This window comes from Cucurbita pepo, chromosome 7 (assembly GCF_057944985.1).
Source record: "Cucurbita pepo subsp. pepo isolate OVF chromosome 7, ASM5794498v1, whole genome shotgun sequence".
Taxonomy (NCBI): Eukaryota; Viridiplantae; Streptophyta; class Magnoliopsida; order Cucurbitales; family Cucurbitaceae; genus Cucurbita; species Cucurbita pepo.
In genome coordinates, this window is record NC_141804.1 from 2,001,033 (window position 1) to 2,020,787 (window position 19,755).

At 36.8% G+C, this 19,755-nt stretch overlaps 3 protein-coding genes across 4 annotated transcripts; all 3 read left to right on the forward strand.

Moving 5' to 3' along the window:
* Window positions 1-696: 696 nt before the first annotated feature.
* Window positions 697-2,125, forward strand: ENODL15 (early nodulin-like protein 15). Its single transcript, XM_087125256.1, has 2 exons — window positions 697-951; window positions 1,700-2,125. The coding sequence occupies exons 1-2, from the start codon at window positions 777-779 to the stop codon at window positions 2,047-2,049; spliced, it is 525 nt and encodes a 174-aa protein (XP_086981382.1). The 5' UTR covers window positions 697-776; the 3' UTR covers window positions 2,050-2,125.
* A 649-nt stretch (window positions 2,126-2,774) lies between these two features.
* Window positions 2,775-5,680, forward strand: LOC111785910 (enhancer of rudimentary homolog). The gene is made up of 4 exons (XM_087125804.1): window positions 2,775-2,933; window positions 3,701-3,794; window positions 4,677-4,797; window positions 5,360-5,680. The coding sequence occupies exons 1-4, from the start codon at window positions 2,931-2,933 to the stop codon at window positions 5,448-5,450; spliced, it is 309 nt and encodes a 102-aa protein (XP_086981930.1). The 5' UTR covers window positions 2,775-2,930; the 3' UTR covers window positions 5,451-5,680.
* A 1,208-nt stretch (window positions 5,681-6,888) lies between these two features.
* LOC111798763 (protein RRC1) lies at window positions 6,889-19,440 on the forward strand. 2 transcript variants are annotated; one of them, XM_087125801.1, is made up of 18 exons: window positions 6,889-7,123; window positions 7,689-7,777; window positions 7,859-7,994; window positions 8,160-8,205; window positions 12,562-12,622; window positions 12,709-12,858; window positions 13,211-13,330; window positions 13,416-13,581; window positions 14,672-14,784; window positions 14,867-14,938; window positions 15,801-16,022; window positions 16,115-16,173; window positions 16,324-16,408; window positions 16,531-16,668; window positions 16,883-17,107; window positions 17,205-18,001; window positions 18,245-18,411; window positions 18,803-19,440. In XM_087125801.1, exons 2-18 carry the CDS (start codon window positions 7,703-7,705, stop codon window positions 19,045-19,047), a joined length of 2,877 nt encoding a protein of 958 aa, XP_086981927.1. In that variant the 5' UTR covers window positions 6,889-7,123; window positions 7,689-7,702; the 3' UTR covers window positions 19,048-19,440. The 2 variants fall into 2 exon arrangements, with proteins under 2 accessions (XP_086981927.1, XP_086981928.1); XM_087125802.1 differs by lacking the exons at window positions 6,889-7,123; window positions 7,689-7,777; window positions 8,160-8,205 and having other exon boundaries at window positions 7,913-7,994.
* Window positions 19,441-19,755: the final 315 nt, after the last annotated feature.

The following is a 19,755-nucleotide window of genomic DNA, read 5'->3' on the forward strand; positions in this document are numbered from 1 at the left end:
CATTCCCTAAATTAGCCGATGTGGGACTTTCATCATCCAACAGAATGTACACCCCTGGATTTATCGGTATAATGAAGAATTTGACCTGTTACAAAGTATCTGCACGACTTGTCTGCTGAAGATTTTATCTGGTTTTAGAATCAGGTATTTGTGTGGCAAAATTTGATGAATTTTCTACAAATAAGGTATGGCAGGGGACAAAGGTGAAAAATCCCGAGAGTGAGGATGGAGAGTATAACTCCAACCTTGCTCGGTTATGTCATCCCAAACAATAAGCCACAAGAAAAAGAACGAGTTGATCATTTCCGTCTCTTAATACCGTAGGGAGGGAGCACAAAACACCTTAATTAAAAATAAATTAACAATAAAGTTAATTTCCTAAATAAAAAGTAATTTTTTAAACGGTAAAATTTATAAAATTCGAACGTTAGGATTATAATAATTAATAATAAATGATATAACTTTTGAAAATAAGAAAAAATGATTTTTTTTTTTCGCAAATAAATTATAACCGTTACCGTTTAAATTTCCATCACCATTTTCCAGACATCTCAGCCGTTGAAAAGCAAATAAAAGACAAAAAATCCAACATAACTCAGGTGGCCCCACCAAGATCTCCAACGGCTAGTTTTCCTGTTTTCCTCCACTTTCCTCGGCATATAAATTGGAAAGCCCTTCTCCTCCAACTTCACAGACAAATCCAATTCTTTCAATTCATTTTCCTCTCTCTCTCTCTCTCTCTCTCTCTCTCTTAAAATTCTCTCTCATCCTCGTCCATGGCTGCTCTTTTGAAAGCTCTGTTTCTTTTCGTCTTCGTCTTCTTCAGCTCGTCGGAAGCCAGAGAGATCTTGGTCGGAGGCAAAACCAACGCCTGGAAAATCCCTTCTTCTCCAGCTCAATCTCTCAATCAATGGGCCGAAAGCTCTCGGTTTCGTGTCGGCGACACTCTCGGTAACGTCCCTAAACTTTTATCATCTCTGCCTCCGTTTTAGCTTCAACTCGTACTTTCAAAACGTCCATTTTCTTCTTTAACGTCCATGTTTGGTTAAGAATGAGAAACATAAGTGACATCAGAAATCCTCTGTTCCTATCTTTGTCACTTTTCTTTTGTTTTTACTCTTCTCTTTGCTTTCATACCCTGTTAAGAATTAGAATCAGATCGAAAGTACAATCTTTATTAGACCCTGATTGATTCACCCTCCATGGACGAACCTTGCGGAGGAACCTTTAGATTTTCGGGGCATTGGATTCTCACGACTCTTCACAATGGTATGATATTATCCACTTTGAGCATAAGCTCTAGTGACTTTACTTTGTGCTTTTCCAAAAGGCTTTATACTAATGGAGATAGTATTATTTGATTATAAACCCATGATCACTCCCTAAAGTAGCCGACATTCTTGCTACCGTTTTGTCCACCACTGCTCAGCGGAGGAACCCTTAGCTCTCGTGACTTTGATTATAAACCAATGATCGTTCCCTAAATTAGCCGACATTCTCGCTTTTGCTTCGTCCACCACTGCTCGCGCGGGTGCTTCCCTCTAAGACGGAACGCTCCCCTACCGATGCATTTTTACTTACATCTCACAGCTTTGGCTCGCTTAGCTCCTTTCATCTTCGAAGCAAGAGCGCTCGATCAATGAATTTACCAAGCACTCCCGAAGAATTATTAACATTTTTTTTATATTTTTTATTTTAGTGTGGAATTACGAGGAGGGGAAAGATTCAGTGTTGAAAGTGAGGAAGGAAGATTACGAAGCCTGCAACATTACGAACCCACAAGAGAAACTGGAGGACGGGAACGCCAAGGTGGAGCTTCACAACCCGGGTCCGATCTACTTCATCAGTGGAGTAAAGGCTCACTGCGAGCAGGGTCTTAAGCTTGTCGTCGTCGTTATGACTCCTCGTCACAGGTTCATCGGTATCTCTCCGGCGCCTTCTCCGGCGGAGATTGAGGCTCCGGCGGTTGCTCCCTCGAGTGGGGCTGCAAGTTTGAAGGACGGGGTTTTGGCTGTCGTGGTGGGGATTTTGGGAGCTCATATGATTTAGGGTTTGACTTGTTTCCGATGTAACAGACATTCTATTTGTTGTTTCAAATTCGATGAAATATATTGATTTATTATAATTTTTTAAAAGAATAACAAGTAATTTCCATCTCGACTCATAAGCGCGTATGTGTGGTAAGATTTAGAGATCACTCTCCTATAGTTCCTACGATCTGATCGGGATTGGTAGAGGTTCTAGTAGTCTTGCAATTTTGTTCTTTTCAATCTTGTCTTGTGGGCAGATAAGACATGTTTTCGTGAGTTGTGTCACTACGTCCTAAAGGTTCGGCCAGTATTACACTTTTCAGGAGGGCATAAGCTCTCTAACATCGGGACAATTGTTGTTCCACTGTCACAATAGTACGATTATGACCGGTGACAAAATTAAAAAATTAAGGTAGAAAGTTATATAACTAATTAAAAAAGGTTATTTCTAAGATATATATAATTTTTTTAATGTAAATTATTTATTATATAAAATAAATAAATAAATAAATAAATTTAATTGTTAATAATAATTATTAATAATTTATCACAACTATAAATAATTTATTTTAAAATAATTATTAAGATAGATTATTAAATAAACTAAAAATGTTAAAATGGAAGGCATATGCAATATATTTATTTAAATTGATTATTAAAAATTAATTAATTACAAGACAAATGTAAATATTATTTATTTATTATATGAAATTAGATGATTTATTTAATGGTGAAAAATTAGGGATTCTTTGGAATCTTCGTTACGGTCATCGATTGACTGAGTTGCGATGGTTAATTTCTACGCGCTACTCATTGTCGGTCGTTATTGCCTTCGCTCTCGCGCGCGCTCTCTCTCTCTCTCCCACACACCCTGTGAGCTGAGGTTCACTTCCGCTTCCAATGGTGATTTTTACAAGCTTTTGATGTCTCTCTTTCTCGTTTGCTATTTGCTTCATCGTTTTTCATTCTTTAATTTCACGCTTCCGAGACGAATTTGCAGTATCGACTTATTTCAATCGTGTTAGGGTTTCTATATCGATCTGAAAGTCGTCACGATTTATGAGATTTTTGAAGTGTTCATCGTGTTACTATGTTTTATCTCTTCAATGACTTGTCAATTAGTCACTGTAACTGTGTATTCATCGGTCTGGTTAGTCTTCTCCCTACAAAAGTTTTAAGGGATAGGGATTTTTGAGTGATCATAAGGTACACTGAAAACGATAGAGTTTCGTATATTTTGGTAATGTTGTGCAAATAATGATTGTTTTTGAACTTGATACCTTTAAACTGAAAAAGTGGAATGATTACTTGGCGCTTTAGCATATGTTTGATGTAAAGAATGTTATATTGTGTGTTGTTTTGAAATATTGTTGGTTGTTCTTGCTTAAGTTTAAATTACAACGAAACATGAACACAGAGATGATGGTTCTTGATTCCCGTCTTAGCAAGAAGGTCTTTTCATTACTTAATATGAACATGAATCTCTTGTTTGTGTAGAGATATCATGAACATTATGTTATCTTGAAAAACTTCTTTTATCTTTTGTAGTTCTATGTTTTAAGTTCTTTCCCTTCGTGTTTTAGACAAGTCAGTGATTTTCTGATGAGTTACATCCACATTTTTTTGTTTAATTTGTAACCAATTATATTCTTTATCTCCTTTTCATTCAGGCCAACAAGCATACCATCCTTCTTATGCAAACATCTCACAACAGATCAACTAGGACTTTTATGGATTATGATTCAATAAGTCAATCTATGGACGGTATGATTTATCATTGTATTAAAGTTTATTTATCACCTACTTTTGTCGTCGGTAGCAAGTTTAATCACCTGTCGAACTGATCAAAAGATCTTAATATTGTCGAGGTAAAGAAAATGCAGGGTGTGGGAATAAACAATTGAAGGTTTTGGCTTCTAAAAAGCTGATGTAGAAAGTAGAATATCATTATATGATTTTGAAGGCTTGCCATACCTTTCATCGACTGGTTGGTTAGTTTCATTAAAATGTTTATATTTTAAAAAGCTTTGCAGGTTTATTGATTTAGTAAGAGTCGAAATAGTTTCGTGTGATGGCATCCAAAGGATAATTTGAACTTATTACATACGAGGCTTTCATCTCGTCTGCGTGTCTTGTGACGGTTAGGACCTTTTCATGCATGTTTAGATTATACACCTTTCAATCTATATTCACTTAACTTTGGAGTTCAAACTTTGAACTTCAAAGCTAATATTAAATTCATCCACCGATGTGAGATCCCACATTGGTTGGGGAGGAGAATGAAACACCCTTTATAAGGGTGTGGAAACTTCTCCCTAGCAGACCCATTTTAAAGACCTTGAGGGGAAGCCCGAAAGGGAAAGCCCAAAGAGGACAATATTTGCTAGCGGTGGGCTTGAGCCGTTACAACCTATCTTTAATGATGGTATGCAAAATTATATAGAAGTCAAAGTTATACCCTTAGAGCATCATGAGAGGCCTGGGTGTCGTTTTACTTGTTATTTCAAATAACTCAAACTCATCATCTTCTTAATTGTTAGTATCTCGGCTGCTAGATTGCCTGCTTATAATCTAATCGGTGTAACCCTTTCTTTTTTAAAATTTTAAATTATTGAATTTTCTGTTATACCTTTTGATCTGGTACAGGTATATGTGGCCTATACGAAAGGAAACTTAAGGACTTAAATCCGGCCATCAGAAATATCACTTATGACATTGCGGATCTCTACAATTTTATCGATGGTCTCACTGATATGAGCGCACTAGTGTATGCTGCCTTCACTTTATCACTCTTTTCCCCTTTCCCACTACTCAAGAATAAAAATCTTCGGGCTGTTGGAAGAACAACAGTTTTGCCCACAATCTTCAAAACGTTCTTTCTTTTATAGAATTTTTTCTGTAGGAATCATGAGCTGTTTAGTTTTACCCTATAGAAATCCTCTTATTTTGATGTTGGTTTTTACTTGTTCTTCTTTCAACTTAATCGAAAAGTAATTACAACAAAAATAACTATTAGGACATAGTCATATATTCATCACTAGGGTCCATGCTTGCATTGTCATAAAAACAGATTAAACAGGAATGTCAAAAGATATTTGGTAGAACAAAAAGAACTTGTCCGTCCAAGAGTTATTTTAGGTCTTAATCACTGATGAACTGAATGTCAGGCACTTGGTAGTTTAGATGGCCTTAAATGGAAGGAGTCATGTTTTATTGCACATGCATCGATCCATAAGCGTTATAGGCTAACTCATGAATCGATATTCTCTAAAGCATGTCGATCTATCTATGTTGGATTTGAAGTTACAATATCTGATTTGATTTCACAGATTCGAGCATTCAATTCAGGGATATTTGCCTTATGATCGGCAGTGGATTAAACAAAAGATCTTTCAACATCTGAAGAAACTAGCACATTGAGACAGTTATAGACTACTGCATTTGTTCTCAATGACATTCTAAACTTCTGCATCATATGGAGTTAAAAAGGCACTTGTATGAAGAGTAAAAATTTATCTCGTCTTATCTGCCCTCGTTACGATCCCGGGTTTGCTATTACTCGGGAATCCATACCTTCTATGCGTGCATCTGTATCTAGAAAATATGTGTCCTGTTTTTCTCATCTTTCACTGAAAGTATCTGTTATGATCCATGAGGTTGTTGGCTGTTGCAGGGTGCAAGTTTTTTTTACCATCTTTGCAGGCTTCTATGGTTTTGGGAAGATGCAGAACCTTGATTGATCCTCCTCACAGTCTAGTTAGTAGGAAAATCATTTGATATCATATAACATGATTTGGTTTTTACTTGAAGAATTTTACCATTTTCTTTCTTTTCTGAATTGTTCTTTAGAAGCAATTCGTAGAATAAAACTAAACAAAACAAAAGGATTATAAGTTTAATTTGTTGACTTATCTTAAATATTTTCGTTTCCTTCTAAAAAGTGTAACAACTTAAGCTTACCGCCAATAGATATTGTTTTTTTTTTTGTTTTCTCTTTCGGGCTTCTCTTCGTTTTTTAAATGTGTCTGTTAGGGAGAGGTTTACACATCTTTATAAAGTATGCTTTGCTTTCCTCCTCAATTGATGTGGTATTTCACCATCTACTACTTTCAGGGCTCAGTGTCCTTTTGGGCACTTGTTTCTCTCTTCAATCAATGTGGGATCTTAAAATCCACCCCCTTTGGAGTTAGCGTTCTCGCTGGCACATCGCTCGATGTCTGGCTCTAATACCATTTGTAACAACTCAAACCCATTGTTAGCTGATACTGTCCTCTTTAGACTTTTCATTTCGAGCTTCCCCTCATGGTTTTTAAAAACGTGTATGCTAGGGATAAGTTTCCACATCCTTATCAATAATGTTTCGTTCCCCTCTCCATCAGACGTGGAAACTCACACTAAGGTTGAAATCAAATCACAAAAAACGATAAAGTTGTGTCAACATAAAACATTTTTTTTGGTCATTAACTTAGATTAAACCTTAATTCGATAACCCTCTTTGACTTAAGTGTATCTCTATGTCAACGTGTTAATTTCTAAACTTTAAATAAAAAATTTTAAAATTGAAATAAATACGTTGACGATACAAGAAGTAAGCATGCAAGTAAATCTAATACTAACTTTTTTAACGATAAATTTGAACCTCCAACATTTTTGTCGAGATATATTATATTTTTATTAGTTTATTTATTTATTTATTATTCATTTTTTAAAATTAATGTTTATTGAGCATACTGGCAACAAAAAACATAGAGGTGCCAAACAAAGCTGAATTAAAAAAAAAAAAAAAAATGATGGTCAATGACAGTGTCACGTAATTTGTGTCCGTATAAAATGGTGAAAAACTGGGTGACGGACGAATGAGAGACGTACCGTCACTCTACAACTTCTAACCAGCGGTAACATTAGTTATTTTTCCCGGGTTGCTCTGCTTCTGCTCCTGCACTGAAACTTTAATCTGATTCTTTCCTTTTTCCCTCCGCCCCTCCTCTCGTTACCGCGCCACCGTTCCCACCGGAAACATCTTCTAACCTCCTCAGCTCGTCCTTTTACACTGCTGGAACCCTAGCTCTGATTTCCTCGTTTCCATTCCCGTTGTAAGTTGTCTTGATTCTGTCTGTTGGACCAATTGTACTATGTGCTTCGTTGCGTAATCCACTCCCTTTTTTGGTGCTTTTTCAAGCGAGTTGGTTTTCGTGTCGGTGTTTAGCTTTCTTGGATGTTTCCGTCTCCGGCTTATGGTTCGAGTATTGGTTTATGTTTGATTTTCAATTTGTCAATCTTAGGTTGCGGATTTTGATGGTTCTGTTTTCGATTAGTGTGATTTTTGAGGTGAACGCGCTTTGCTGCTGTTTGTTTATGGTTCACTGACTGAAAACCAAGACCGTGTCTTTCTAGGAAAGTTGAATTATAAAGGGATGAAATGTGTTTGGCTTTGGTCGTCTTAGTTTGTGCTCCGTTGTGAAATTTCGTGGCTACTTTGTTTTGAGGCTAAAAGTTGTAAGAGCGTTAATCAAAGCATGTTGGGCTGTTCTGAGCTTTGTTAGTTTGCAATTCCACTTCCTTAGTTGTCTGGATAGTTATGTTCAGTGATTTATGAATTAAGGTTCGAGTTTTGACTACGGTTTTTCGATTGCTCTGACGTTTATGAATGCTGTCTAGAAATTGATGCAAACATGAGTTCATTTTCCATCACTCGGAAAAAGACTCCTTTCCAGAAACACAGAGAGGAGGAAGAGGCAAAGAAGAAGGTATTTGGTCTAAACTTGCTTAGTGGATTACACTATTTGAGTTTTATTGACTAGTCATAGTAATTTTATCTCGTTTTGTAGAGAGAGGAGGACGAAACTGCTCGATTGTATGCGGAATTCGTGGAGTCATTTCAAGGAGATAATGCGCCCGGGTCTAAGACTTTTGTTCGTGGAGGAACTATTAACCCCAATGAGAAATTGAAGAGCGAATCCGAGGGTTAGTGCCACCACAAGTCTTTTCAATGCACCTGTTAATTACTGATAAAGCTTTTAAATTCATAATTCTGTTTATATCAGCAATGTGGATAAATAGATAGTTTTCTATTATTTTGGGGACACATTAATAAAAGTCTGGGCCTTTTTATTCATTCGCGGATGGCAGGTGAAAAGTCCAAAGATGGGGTATCTGTTCCAAAGAAGGGAAGTAGGTAAAGAAATGCTTTTGATTAACAATATTCTTGCTATTTTGATGAGGCAAAATCTGTTGGAAATTTATAATCTTTAATGCGACAATGATAATGAGGTTACACAGAATAGACGATAATAGATACAACTAGAGGACACTTCCCTGATGTTTTTTTAGTTATGCAACTAAGCACATTATCCACATCCTTACTATTTCAACTATGGGAAAGAATTAGAGAACCATCATGACATGTCATTGCCCTGAAAGTTCTTTTTTCCCTTTTTCGTACTATGATCGTGTGTTGCAGTGAATTACACAAATACTTGCTAGTCAGTGGTGAATTCAGATTCTTAAGTTCAGCTAGCTCCTGTAATAGATAGTACTTTTTGATTTAAAAATTGCTACCTATTTTCCTATTACGTATATTCATATTTCTGAGTGCAACAGTCGGTCTAGCATTGCAATCTATGTATTTTTCTTCCCGGAGAACACACACTCATGTACACACAAATAAAAAGGAAAAAGAAGATCATTGTACTCTCTTTTGTAGTTTAAGTTCAATGCATGTGTACTTTTCTGCAGATTTTACCCTAGCACATAGCCAATCCTTGCGATATAAGGCTAAATAGAATCAGTGTAGTTTTCGCTGCTACTATTAGCATGAGTTCTGAAAAGGGATCTATAATTGTAAAATTTAGATAGTTTTTCTGTAAGTATATATATTTGGAATTATTTTATTCTGAGAGTTGGAAATTACTGTCTTATAAAGAGGTTTTGTACTACTTTTTCTCAAGGATAATTCAAATTTCAATGCAAGTATTTGCCACTGCACCACATGCTTATTCGTAAGGAAGATTTTTAAATTGTTCTAAGAATAGAGGGATTTAAATTCATTTTATGTAATTAAGGATTTGAGGATCATTTGATATTAAAATGAAGACCAAATCTTTTCATCTAACATAGACTAGAAATTGAAATCAACACCTGAAAATTCATCGCGATAGGAAGGACTTTTGTAATCTCCATTAGACTTTTGTAAATTTCATTAAATGAAAAGAGACTAATGCTCAAAGGATACAAACTCCATAAGGAAGTGAAACAAGAACAAAGAAGGACAAAGGAAAAATAAAAGCATTCCAACATATGCCTGTATTCTGTAATGGGGAAGAAGCTGTCAGATACCAAGATAACGATCTCATTGAGAAAACACCAGAAAGTCTTAAAAGAAAAGACTGAGGAGTACCGAGACCCAGTCAAGATCATGCAAAATGTCCAACAAGCCAAAACATTCAAAACTACACCCCATCAAGCTGCACCAAGCTTTGAGCCAGAAGAAAATAACATCGAGAAATCAAATTGACGAAGTGCACTAATTCCTTTTGCACGTGACTCCCTGAAAAATCCTTCAGCCCCAATAAAGGAAGCCTTGGTCTATTAAGAACCATTCTACAAACTTCACAACGAATCATGGCTTGTAAAGAACTGCAAGTGGCCTTTTTTCTTCTTGCGCTATAACCCTGGCTTCTCTAGATAAATGGATTTTAATTCGCAAAAATTGGGGAAATATGCCAACTTTGTTACCCATCATTTCATATATAAAGGACATTTCTTCTGATGTAAAGATACCAGTGTTGTTACTTCTCTATTTGGCAGCTTTGACATTACAAAACTCTAGCGGATGCTTGTCATAATAGTCCATATTAACTCCCTGATTTATTGAGATCCTCACCATGCCAGGCCTTTTCTCCTTCTTTGGCATGATAAAATCTCAGAGTTCCAAAAGAAGGGTAAAATTTTCTACGGGAGCACTCCCATGGCAGAAAAGAATAAATGAAGATTCATATCTTGGCCATCCACGTCCCAAAAAATATTGAGAAGGATACAGTACTCTTGATGGACATCTTCGTTGAATTCTTTCTGCCGTATTGAGACTACAAAATTCACACAAACGCTTTTAATCTTTTGGATTTATCTTCCCATATTGTAGAGCATAAATTCCTCCATAGAAACTTTTTGTTATCATTTAACTTAAAGATTGTAGACCACCTTCCGAGCGAGCTCACGTAGCCAAGTTCAAATGTGGCAAAGCTGTCATGGGTTAGGTTGAGTTCACCGCCTAGCTAAATGCACCATTCATTTTTTGAGATAACTCAGGACAATGGTTGTTGGAAAGGTGAATCCATTGGCATAGAGCCACATCTAGTGGTCTTGGCATATTCATCCCCTAGTACAGCTATGATTATTGCAATGCTCTTGCATATAGCATATTCAATGTGCCTTTGGACTAAAGATAAACCTTACCAACTTCTTTGTTTTAGACATTTATGTGGAAGGAGAAAGAGCCAAGAGTGGTGAAATTTTTAGGATATGCGCCTAGCAGGCCATCACATGATCGGTGACACATTTGGTAGCGTTATTACCTTTTTAGCTCTCTCACAGTGTAAATTGAATGTCCCCTTTCATAATTATAGTTTATCTACGCTCTCGACCAATTGGAAAAGTTTTTTGTAATCCTTAGGATAGGGTTTTCTTTTGGGGAATAGCATGTTGGCCTGGTTTACATGACTTTCTATAAGTTGGGGCTTCTTTCCCCACTCTTTTTTGTAAATTTCATCTCATCAATGGTATCTTTGTTTTTTTAAAGAAGGAACCTATGTCGGGTGGGTTTACAGACTTCGGAAGTTTGTGTTGTGCAAGTTTGTCAGATTTCTTTATGATAGTGCATACTGGGTCAATGGGGCCCGGTTGCGGCATGGCAGCAAAGGGGAGAGGGGAGTTTTGGGCTTTTAGGGACCTCAGGGGTCAAAAAAAAAAAAAAAAAAAGGTTTTCACCACTGGTTATTATGTGGCTCAACGCTTAAAGGAAGGGGAAACGTGCATATTTTTGGGTGTGTGATCTAGAAGGAACACGACTTTGAAGGGAAAGATAGAAAATGGGAGAAATGGAATGTCTTTCCTTCTTTCCACCAAGAAAGGGGATTCATTTGCAGTATAGATTGACAAATGAAGAAACTAATATAGTGCTTTACCCCCTTAAAAATATGAAAACAACTGCACTATCTCCAAACAAGGTCCAGGCTATTTAACTTGTCTCAAAAGATGATCTCATTTCCAGCAAACAAACTCAGACAAGTCAAATGGAATAATTCAAGATGGAGAAGCCTCTTGGTAAACCCTAGTGGTGGAATTTCTTTTAAAATGGGGAAATCTTGATTTAATAAGGTGAAATGAACAAAACAAGTACGTCAGGTTCATCTTTGAAAGTATTGTTTAGGAAGTTATTGCTTTGAAGAACAAATGATGGTTGTTGAGACCCATTATCGAGTTGGAAGTCCTTGAGACTATTAAGGACTTGAGAGGCTCAAAATATCTGAGCCCAAAGGGTTCACGTGATTTCTTCAAAATATTTCGGAACATCCTTAAAATAGAGATAAAGAAAATATTCAAACTCTAGGTTTTGATTTTCGTAATGATGGGCCGAGAGGCTGTGTAAAGCTTCTGATAGGGCTTATACAAGTAATCTGTCACCCCCATTCTTTTTGTTTTTGTGACAGACACATACCGAGTGGATTTGCTAGGCTAAAGCTTGTATTCAATTTTTTTTTTTCCCTTACGGCTTTTGGTATGGGAAGTTCAAACTTTAATATCAACCTCCTGCAGTTTCCTAATGATATAGTTTTATTCCAAGGGGGAAAAGGTTGCATTGACCTTTTCAAAGCTTTGAAGTGAAGTTGAAGTGAAGCTTCGATGGGCAATTGGCTATTGTTGTATTTTGGGGGCTGTTTTGATGAAAAAAAAAATCCTTGATGTGTTTCATTTTGAGATATGGCTATGGATAGAAGCTGAAGGAGGTTGGATGAACAAAAAAACGGTTTTTTGCTAAAAGTGGCACGTATTGGTCTCGATAATCTATTGGCTCGCAGCAGTGCCCTACTGACTTGACTTTGCCATTTCCCTTTTGGAAATTGACTCCCCATGAGCTGATAAAGTGCACTTATGGTGTGTGTGTGGGTGGGGTGGGGGTGCATGAATGAGGAACAATAGGTAAGACGAAACTTGATGTAGTAAGATTAGTGATTAATTAGAATTCTTGGTCAATTCCTTGGTTAATTAGGATTAAGATACTTCGTTTAATTAGGATTAAGTTTTTATAGATTAAAGTTCGAACTTGGAAACCTTCAATTTGATATTATGTTCCTAGGAAAGTTTATCGTAGATGAACTTTTTGAACAGAATGGCCAAAATTGTTTACTGCCTTTACTCTTCCTTCCCTATTGTTTCTTCAGAAAAAAAAAAGAAAAAGAAAAAAAAAGACTACCTCCCTTCCTTGAAGCAATCTATGCTGAGTTGGAGGTTCATCTTTAATAATTGTTTGCAGATATGTCCCATCGTTCATTCCACCTCCACTGGCATCCAAGGGAAAAGAATCTGACAAGAAGGTAAGTCTACTTGTCATGTTTCTGCATTATTTTGGATGGAGTCAGTAGGAACGGTATTTAGTTCTGAACTATTTTACAACTTTTAGGAGCTGGACAAGCCAAAGGAGAAAGAAAAAGGAAAGTCTAGGAACATCGATCATTTTATGGAGGAGCTGAGGCACGAGCAAGAGATGAGGGAAAGAAGAAATCAAGATCGCGAACATTGGCGAGAAGGACGCCATGGAGAAAATTCAACAGTATGTGCTTTCAGCACCGAGTATAATATCTTTTTAATCTCTCTAAGATAGCAGGGGCAAATTATCTGCTAGTTTCAATTTATTTTTGGCATCGCTCTAGCCTTTTGTTCTAACTCAGACAATAAGGTTCTTGAGAAGGTGCCTGCTTCTGCTTTAACTAAGTTAATTTGACAAATGGTGCAATATAATTTCTCTATTTTGTATATTCCATTACACAATGCATGCACTTAGTCTGAGTAGCAGATTATATTATTATTTTGTCATCATACCATCATGAGAAAGTTTAACTTATTTTTTCTTTGTCAATTTTTTTACCCTGTAATGTATTGAATTCTTGTTCTTCAATGCCTAGCCATCTAGTCGATTTGATGAACTACCTGATGACTTCGATCCTAGTGGGAAGTTCCCTGGATCATTTGATGATGGAGATCCTCAAACGACTAACCTTTATGTAGGAAATTTATCTCCACAGGTACATTTTTTTCTCTACTCTTATGTATCTTGTTTCTTTGCCTAGAAATATATGCCATCTCATTTCTTCATCTTAACCCCTTTAGGTTGATGAAAACTTTCTCCTTCGAACTTTTGGAAGATTTGGACCAATTGCTAGTGTGAAGATAATGTGGCCAAGGACAGAAGAGGAGCGAAGACGGCAAAGAAATTGTGGATTTGTAGCTTTCATGAATAGAGCTGATGGACAGGCTGCAAAGGATGAAATGCAGGGTTTGTTCTATTTCTTTTAGTTATTTTCGAGTTGTTGCCTTGCAATTCTTGTCAACTGTTGAGGATATTTATGTACCATGGTAATTCCTTTTTTTTTTTTAAATCAATAGCTATCTAATGCAATTTGTTTGCACACTGTCTACTGTTTTCATTAGGCAGTTTCATTGTTTTATGTTTCTATACCCATATTTTTGGCTTGGGCTCCACCTCCTCCATCGAGACGCTTTTCATGTCTCAATTCTATCTTTGAATTACATAAAAGATTATCTTTTTAATCATTCCCCTGGAAGTTTGAAAGACCTGGACTTGAACACCTTGGACCAACAGTGCAGCACTGCGGTTTGGGGGGGGGGGGGGGGGGGGGGGGGTGCTCTGAATCTTGCAGCAACAGAAAGACCTTGAATGCCCAATGACTTACCCAGCAATTTAATAATCAATTGACTTGTGTCATACTTGCAATATGATTTTATATAAGATAATATGAATTATTAAATCAGTAAATGACGTAGTCCAAAATTTCATCTGTGACTGCTAAGTTTTCTTATTACTACATTGTTTGGTTTGTCCTCAGAAAGATAAGATAGAAACTTTAGTTTGCAAGCGTGTTCATGTCTGTTGGACACTTTGGCACTCCTGACACTTGTTGGAGACATATTGGACAGCAGTTAGCATAATATATACATGTTAAATACTAGTTTTACAAAGTTAATTAAGTCCAACATTTGTTAGCGACATATTGAACATTTTTTTAGTGTAATATATAAGGAAAAAAATAATAAATTTTGAAGTGAAATACATCAACCTAATAATACAAGCATGTAAATGCATAAGCATATTGAGTTTGAAATTCCTTTTTGTATAAAAATGATGTATACTTTTTAGAAAATATATTTTACTAAATGTATCATTGTTGTGTTCTTGTTCTTGATATTTTAAAATGATTGTCACCATATTCGTGTTGAATGTATCTGTCTCATATTTGTATCCATGCTAAGGCTTCGTAATTTCAATTTGTTTTTTTTTTTTTCTGTTTAGAAAATTGACTTTTATCTGGAGAACAGTATAAATTGATTAAAATATTTATGTGCAGGAGTCGTTGTTTATGGGTATGAACTGAAAATTGGATGGGGAAAGTCTGTCGCTCTTCCATCTCAAGCATTACCAGCACCTCCTCCAGGTCATATGGCCATTAGAAGTAAAGAGGTTCGTTATTTCTACTGGATCTACATTTGAAGTAGATAATAGCAATTGAACATCTTTTGATTTCACCTTCTTTGATCGACAGGGTGCCACCGTTATCTTATCTGGCTCATCAGGACCGCCAGTCACTTCTGTCCCAAGTCAAAATTCTGAACTGGTCGGATACCTTTAATTTCTACTTAACTTTCATTCTCTTCTACTCAAAATGATTGAAATCGGTTCTGTCAGAATGTTATGTTTGTATATTTAAATATTAGATGGAAACACACCTTTATTTTTATTATTGTCATCTGTTTAGACAGCATTGGATTTGTCTTCATTATCGCATAAGACTTTGAAGACTCTTTATTTGACATAAATGAAAAAGTATTTTTGTGGTTATTTGAATTGTTATGAGGTCTCGTCAAGCTATGGGTCTTTTTAGTAGCAATGTGTAGCGTTATCATTAACCACAAATCATTGAACTTTTGCTTTAGTTCTTATTGTTAGGATCTCTTCATCTGTCATGTTGTTTCTTCCTCTTTTATTAATTTATATATTGGATGTGTGTTGGGTGACCATTTATTACTGAATTGGATGTCAATTAGGAGTCCAACGTTAATGTAATTCTTGTACTTCTAAACAATTGTTTGCCCAGCTAAAGTATAATTTATGCTGCTTGTGTCCATAGATTTTTTAGAAGTTTCTCATTTACATATTTAAGCATCTTTAAGTAGATTTGAGCTCAGAAAGCATAGCCATACTGCTTCCTTGTCTAAGAAGTTACTGTATAGAGCAATTGTTATATGCTTACTTATCCAAGATATTTTAGCTTATGGCACCTTAACTTTTGAGGGTTGTATTTTCTCAATATAATATAATCCCTTTCCTGCTCGTTGCATTTGGATCTTGGTCCAAATTTCTTGATGTAAAAAACAGTGTTCTCTGTCAGAAAGGCGTTTTATACCTTAATTTTCTCAACCTGAAATGAGGTTCAACTATTCTATTTTATTCACCGAAGTTGTAACTGATGTTGATAGGTTCTGACACCCAATATTCCGGATATTACTGTTGAACCGCCTGAGGATGATCATCTCCGCCATGTCATTGACACTATGGCTCTTTACGTTCTGGATGGAGGTTGTGCCTTTGAACAAGCTATTATGGAGAGGGGTCGGGGAAATCCTCTCTTCAACTTCTTGTTTGAGCTTGGTTCAATAGAACATACTTACTATGTTTGGCGACTTTACTCATTTGCTCAGGTAAACTTCTTATACAACTATTAGTCCAATTTATCATTCGGAAACCTACATTTCTGATGTATACTGTGTATCCTATTTATACTTGAATATAGGGGGATACTCTTCAAAGGTGGAGAACTGAACCTTTTATCATGATAACTGGTAGTGGGAGGTATGTTAGTCTGAACCTATTTGCAGGGGTTGTTTCCAAATCTTCTTTATATATATATATATATATATATATATATATTTCTATTATATGGTAGCACTGTGTGCCGACCCTCAATCAATGCCAGAAATGTTAATTGTGTTGAATCTGCAGATGGGTTCCACCGCCTCTTCCAACTGCTAAAAGCCCAGAGCTAGAGAAGGAGTCTGGTCCCACATATGCTGCTGGAAGAAGCAGAGTAATTATCACTTTAAGAATTGGATCCTATTTCTATATTTCTGCATTGTGCATTTTACTGAACTAATTTTTCTGTATTTTTTCCCTTTTTTTGTGGTGGGGGGGGGGGGGGGGGATCTATAGCGTGCGGAGCTTGAAAGAACATTAACTGATTCACAAAGAGATGAGTTTGAGGACATGCTTCGGGCATTGACACTAGAAAGGAGTCAGATAAAGGACGCAATGGGGTTTGCATTGGATAATGCTGATGCAGCTGGAGAGGTAGCTATGATATAAAGGCTATTATTGAACTGCATGTGAATAGATCTACCTATATGGATGGTCTTCTTTATCCTTTTCAAAACTAATAATACTAACACTACATTAAAGGCGTTAAAGCCTACCAGCTTGTTTTCTGTGTACGCCTTTTCTTTTGCTTCTCAGACCATCACTTATTTGTTCTCTTCGTTGATCTATTTAATTTTTTAAATTGCAGATAGTTGAAGTTTTAACAGAATCTCTAACACTGAGGGAAACTCCTATTCCTACCAAAGTTGCACGGTTGATGCTCGTGTCTGATATCCTTCATAACAGTAGTGCTCCTGTCAAGAATGCATCTGCATACCGCACAAAGTTTGAAGCATCATTACCTGACATCATGGAGAGCTTCAATGATCTGTATCGCAGTATAACAGGGAGAATTACGGCAGAGGCCCTCAAGGTAGAATTATTTATCATCTCACCTATAGGTAGCGGAGCCCAACTCGTGATTTGTCCTGTATGTGCTAATTGAGTTATACCTATCTCTAATTATGCAGGAACGAGTACTGAAATTGTTGCAAGTATGGTCCGATTGGTTTCTGTTCTCAGATGCTTATGTGAATGGATTGCGAGCCACATTCCTTCGCTTAGGAAACTCGGGTGTGATCCCTTTTCATTCATTGTGTGGCGATGCCCCAGAGATTGAACGGAAGGCCAATAGTGATAATTTAGGAGATGGGGGTAAAATCAATCAAGATGCTGAATTGGCAATGGGAAAAGGAGGAGCTATGAAGGAGTTAATGAATCTTCCCTTTGGAGAATTGGAAAGAAGGTGCAGGCATAATGGATTGTCTCTTGTTGGTGGTAGAGAAATGATGGTTGCACGTTTGCTGAGCCTCGAAGAGGAAGAAAAACAGAGTGGATTTGAACTTGATGAACACTTAAAGTATAGTAATTCTCATTCTGGTAGATATTCAAGTAGCTCGAGAGAAACTAAAGTTGATCGTGATCGAGCAGAAATTTCTGGATGGAATCGTTTTGGGGATGATGATACAGATTTCCAAAGGATGGGTTCTGTGCCTTTGGCTCAAACTCTTTCCATTCCACAGCCTGAACTAAAAGGCTTCACGAAGTCGGGGAAAAATGAGCCCGTTTTGCCCATCTCTAAATGGGCGAGGGAGGATGATGAAAGTGACAATGAGCAAAAAGGAGGTACTAGAGGTCTTGGATTAAGTTACTCATCTTCTGGAAGTGAAAATGCGGGCGATGGTTCTAGTAAAGCCGATGAGATGGACATTACTACGGAGGCAAGTATTCTTATGCAACCTGATAGTGGGTTGAATGAAGAGCAGAGGTACGTAGTCCATTTCTAAAGCTGACAATTTCTTTCTTAACTGTTTAATTTATTATTTTTCAAGATTTAGAACTGGTGGCTTGTTGGCCCTGCTAGGCATTGATCCATGAATTCCTTAGAGAATTTTATTTGAAGTAGAGAAGTGTGACATCATAGAGAAGCCTTTTAATTTTATGCGCATCTAAAATGAATTATGAGAATCTCTGTATTTTGCTTGATGTTCGAACGAATATATTGTGACAGACAAAAGTTAAGACGTGTAGAGGTGGCTTTGATCGAATATCGTGAGTCCTTGGAAGAACGGGGCATCAAAAGTGTAGAGGAAATAGAGAGGCGGGTTTCGATTTATCGAAGAAAACTAGAATCTGAACATGGATTGTCAGATTCCAATGAGACTGCATTAAGGAAGAGTAAGTTTTATTTCATTAACTTTTTGGACAGGAGATTCTACTATTGTTATTCATGCTTGATCTGATCTTTTCAAATAAACTTCGAGTATTTAGTTTATTATGCAGTCTTTGTGTTTTCATTTTCATCTAGCTTTTAAGCTTTTGCTATTGTATTTTGTCGGTCACTTATGTTCGGGTATGATCCTTATTTTGTCACAATGTCATGTGTCTCAAAGAAAGTTCAATGTTTAAATGAATCTTGTTAATCCTTTTACTGATTCCAAATTGACCCTGTAATTGTAACAATGGGATCCACTTTTCTTGTGTGACTGAGACATTGCGATAATCCTATTGTTTATGTTTTGTGTTGGCTGGTATTTTCAAAACCCCCTTACTCTGTGTACCTATGCAGGGAGGAGGGATAGACCAGATGACAGCAATGATTCATCAAGAAAGTTGCAGCGTAGCCGGAGCCATAGCGATAGCCCAGTACCAAAGTCATTCAACCGAGACAGGGACAGGGAAAACGACGTGGACCGGGAGCAAGAAAGATCAAGAGACAGAGATGGCGAGAAGAGTGGAAGCAGAGAGAGGGACGATCATGACCGAGATAGGGGTAAAGATAGAGACAGGGATAGGAGAAGACGAGCAAAATAAGAATCGTTCCAATCAGATTCTGCCAAGGAAGGTCATGTCTAAGTCGTGTACAACGTGTTCCCAAACTTGAGGCAGTCTCTCGCAATCAAGAAACGTGAAAGTTTTACTCGGATGTCGTGGAGAAAAACAGCATATTGTAGTTTGTGTTACCCGTTCGTGTTTAAAGAAAAACAAGGTATGAATGTTATGGAGAAAAAAGGGGAATTTTACTCATCCTGTGTATGGTAAGATGTTAAATTATAGGCAGAAATGTTGTTGCCCATCAAAGTGAAAACTCCCGTATGATCATATTTGTCCCAAATATTAGGTTTTTGTATTGGAACATTTTCTTCACCATTCCCTATATCCCCTCTTGAAGAGCCATTTGGTATAAGAGATCGAATTGGTATCTTACCCATTGAGTTATGCTTAGATTAACGTCTCAAAAACTTTATTGTAGAAATTTTTTACTTCAATGATTGGACATGCAAACTAGAAATACCTTTCCTTTGATAAGAGAAGAGATTACTCGATCTATTTCTGTATCACTCATGATATTTATAATAACTTGGGCACCCGTTTCAAATGCATATCCCATTTTTGCACAGCAGGGTTATGAAAATCTACGAGAAGCAACCGGCCGTATTGTCTATGCCAACTACCATTTAGCTAATAAGCTCATGGATCTCGAAGTTCCACAAACGGTAATTCCTAATATTGTACTTGAAG

What these genes read in the sequence shown, in the direction of transcription:
- ENODL15 (XM_087125256.1), top strand. Translation starts at nt 777, where the DNA reads ATGGCTGCTCTTTTGAAAGCTCTGTTTCTTTTCGTCTTCGTCTTCTTC. An exon ending in TCGTGTCGGCGACACTCTCG is followed by an intron (nt 952 to 1,699) that starts GTAACGTCCCTA and finishes TTTTTATTTTAG; the next exon opens with TGTGGAATTACGAGGAGGGG.
- LOC111785910 (XM_087125804.1), top strand. An exon ending in AATAAGTCAATCTATGGACG is followed by an intron (nt 3,795 to 4,676) that starts GTATGATTTATC and finishes GATCTGGTACAG; the next exon opens with GTATATGTGGCCTATACGAA. An exon ending in ACTGATATGAGCGCACTAGT is followed by an intron (nt 4,798 to 5,359) that starts GTATGCTGCCTT and finishes TTGATTTCACAG; the next exon opens with ATTCGAGCATTCAATTCAGG.
- LOC111798763 (XM_087125801.1), top strand. Translation starts at nt 7,703, where the DNA reads ATGAGTTCATTTTCCATCACTCGGAAAAAGACTCCTTTCCAGAAACAC. An exon ending in TGGCCATTAGAAGTAAAGAG is followed by an intron (nt 14,785 to 14,866) that starts GTTCGTTATTTC and finishes TTTGATCGACAG; the next exon opens with GGTGCCACCGTTATCTTATC. An exon ending in TGAGACTGCATTAAGGAAGA is followed by an intron (nt 18,412 to 18,802) that starts GTAAGTTTTATT and finishes GTACCTATGCAG; the next exon opens with GGAGGAGGGATAGACCAGAT.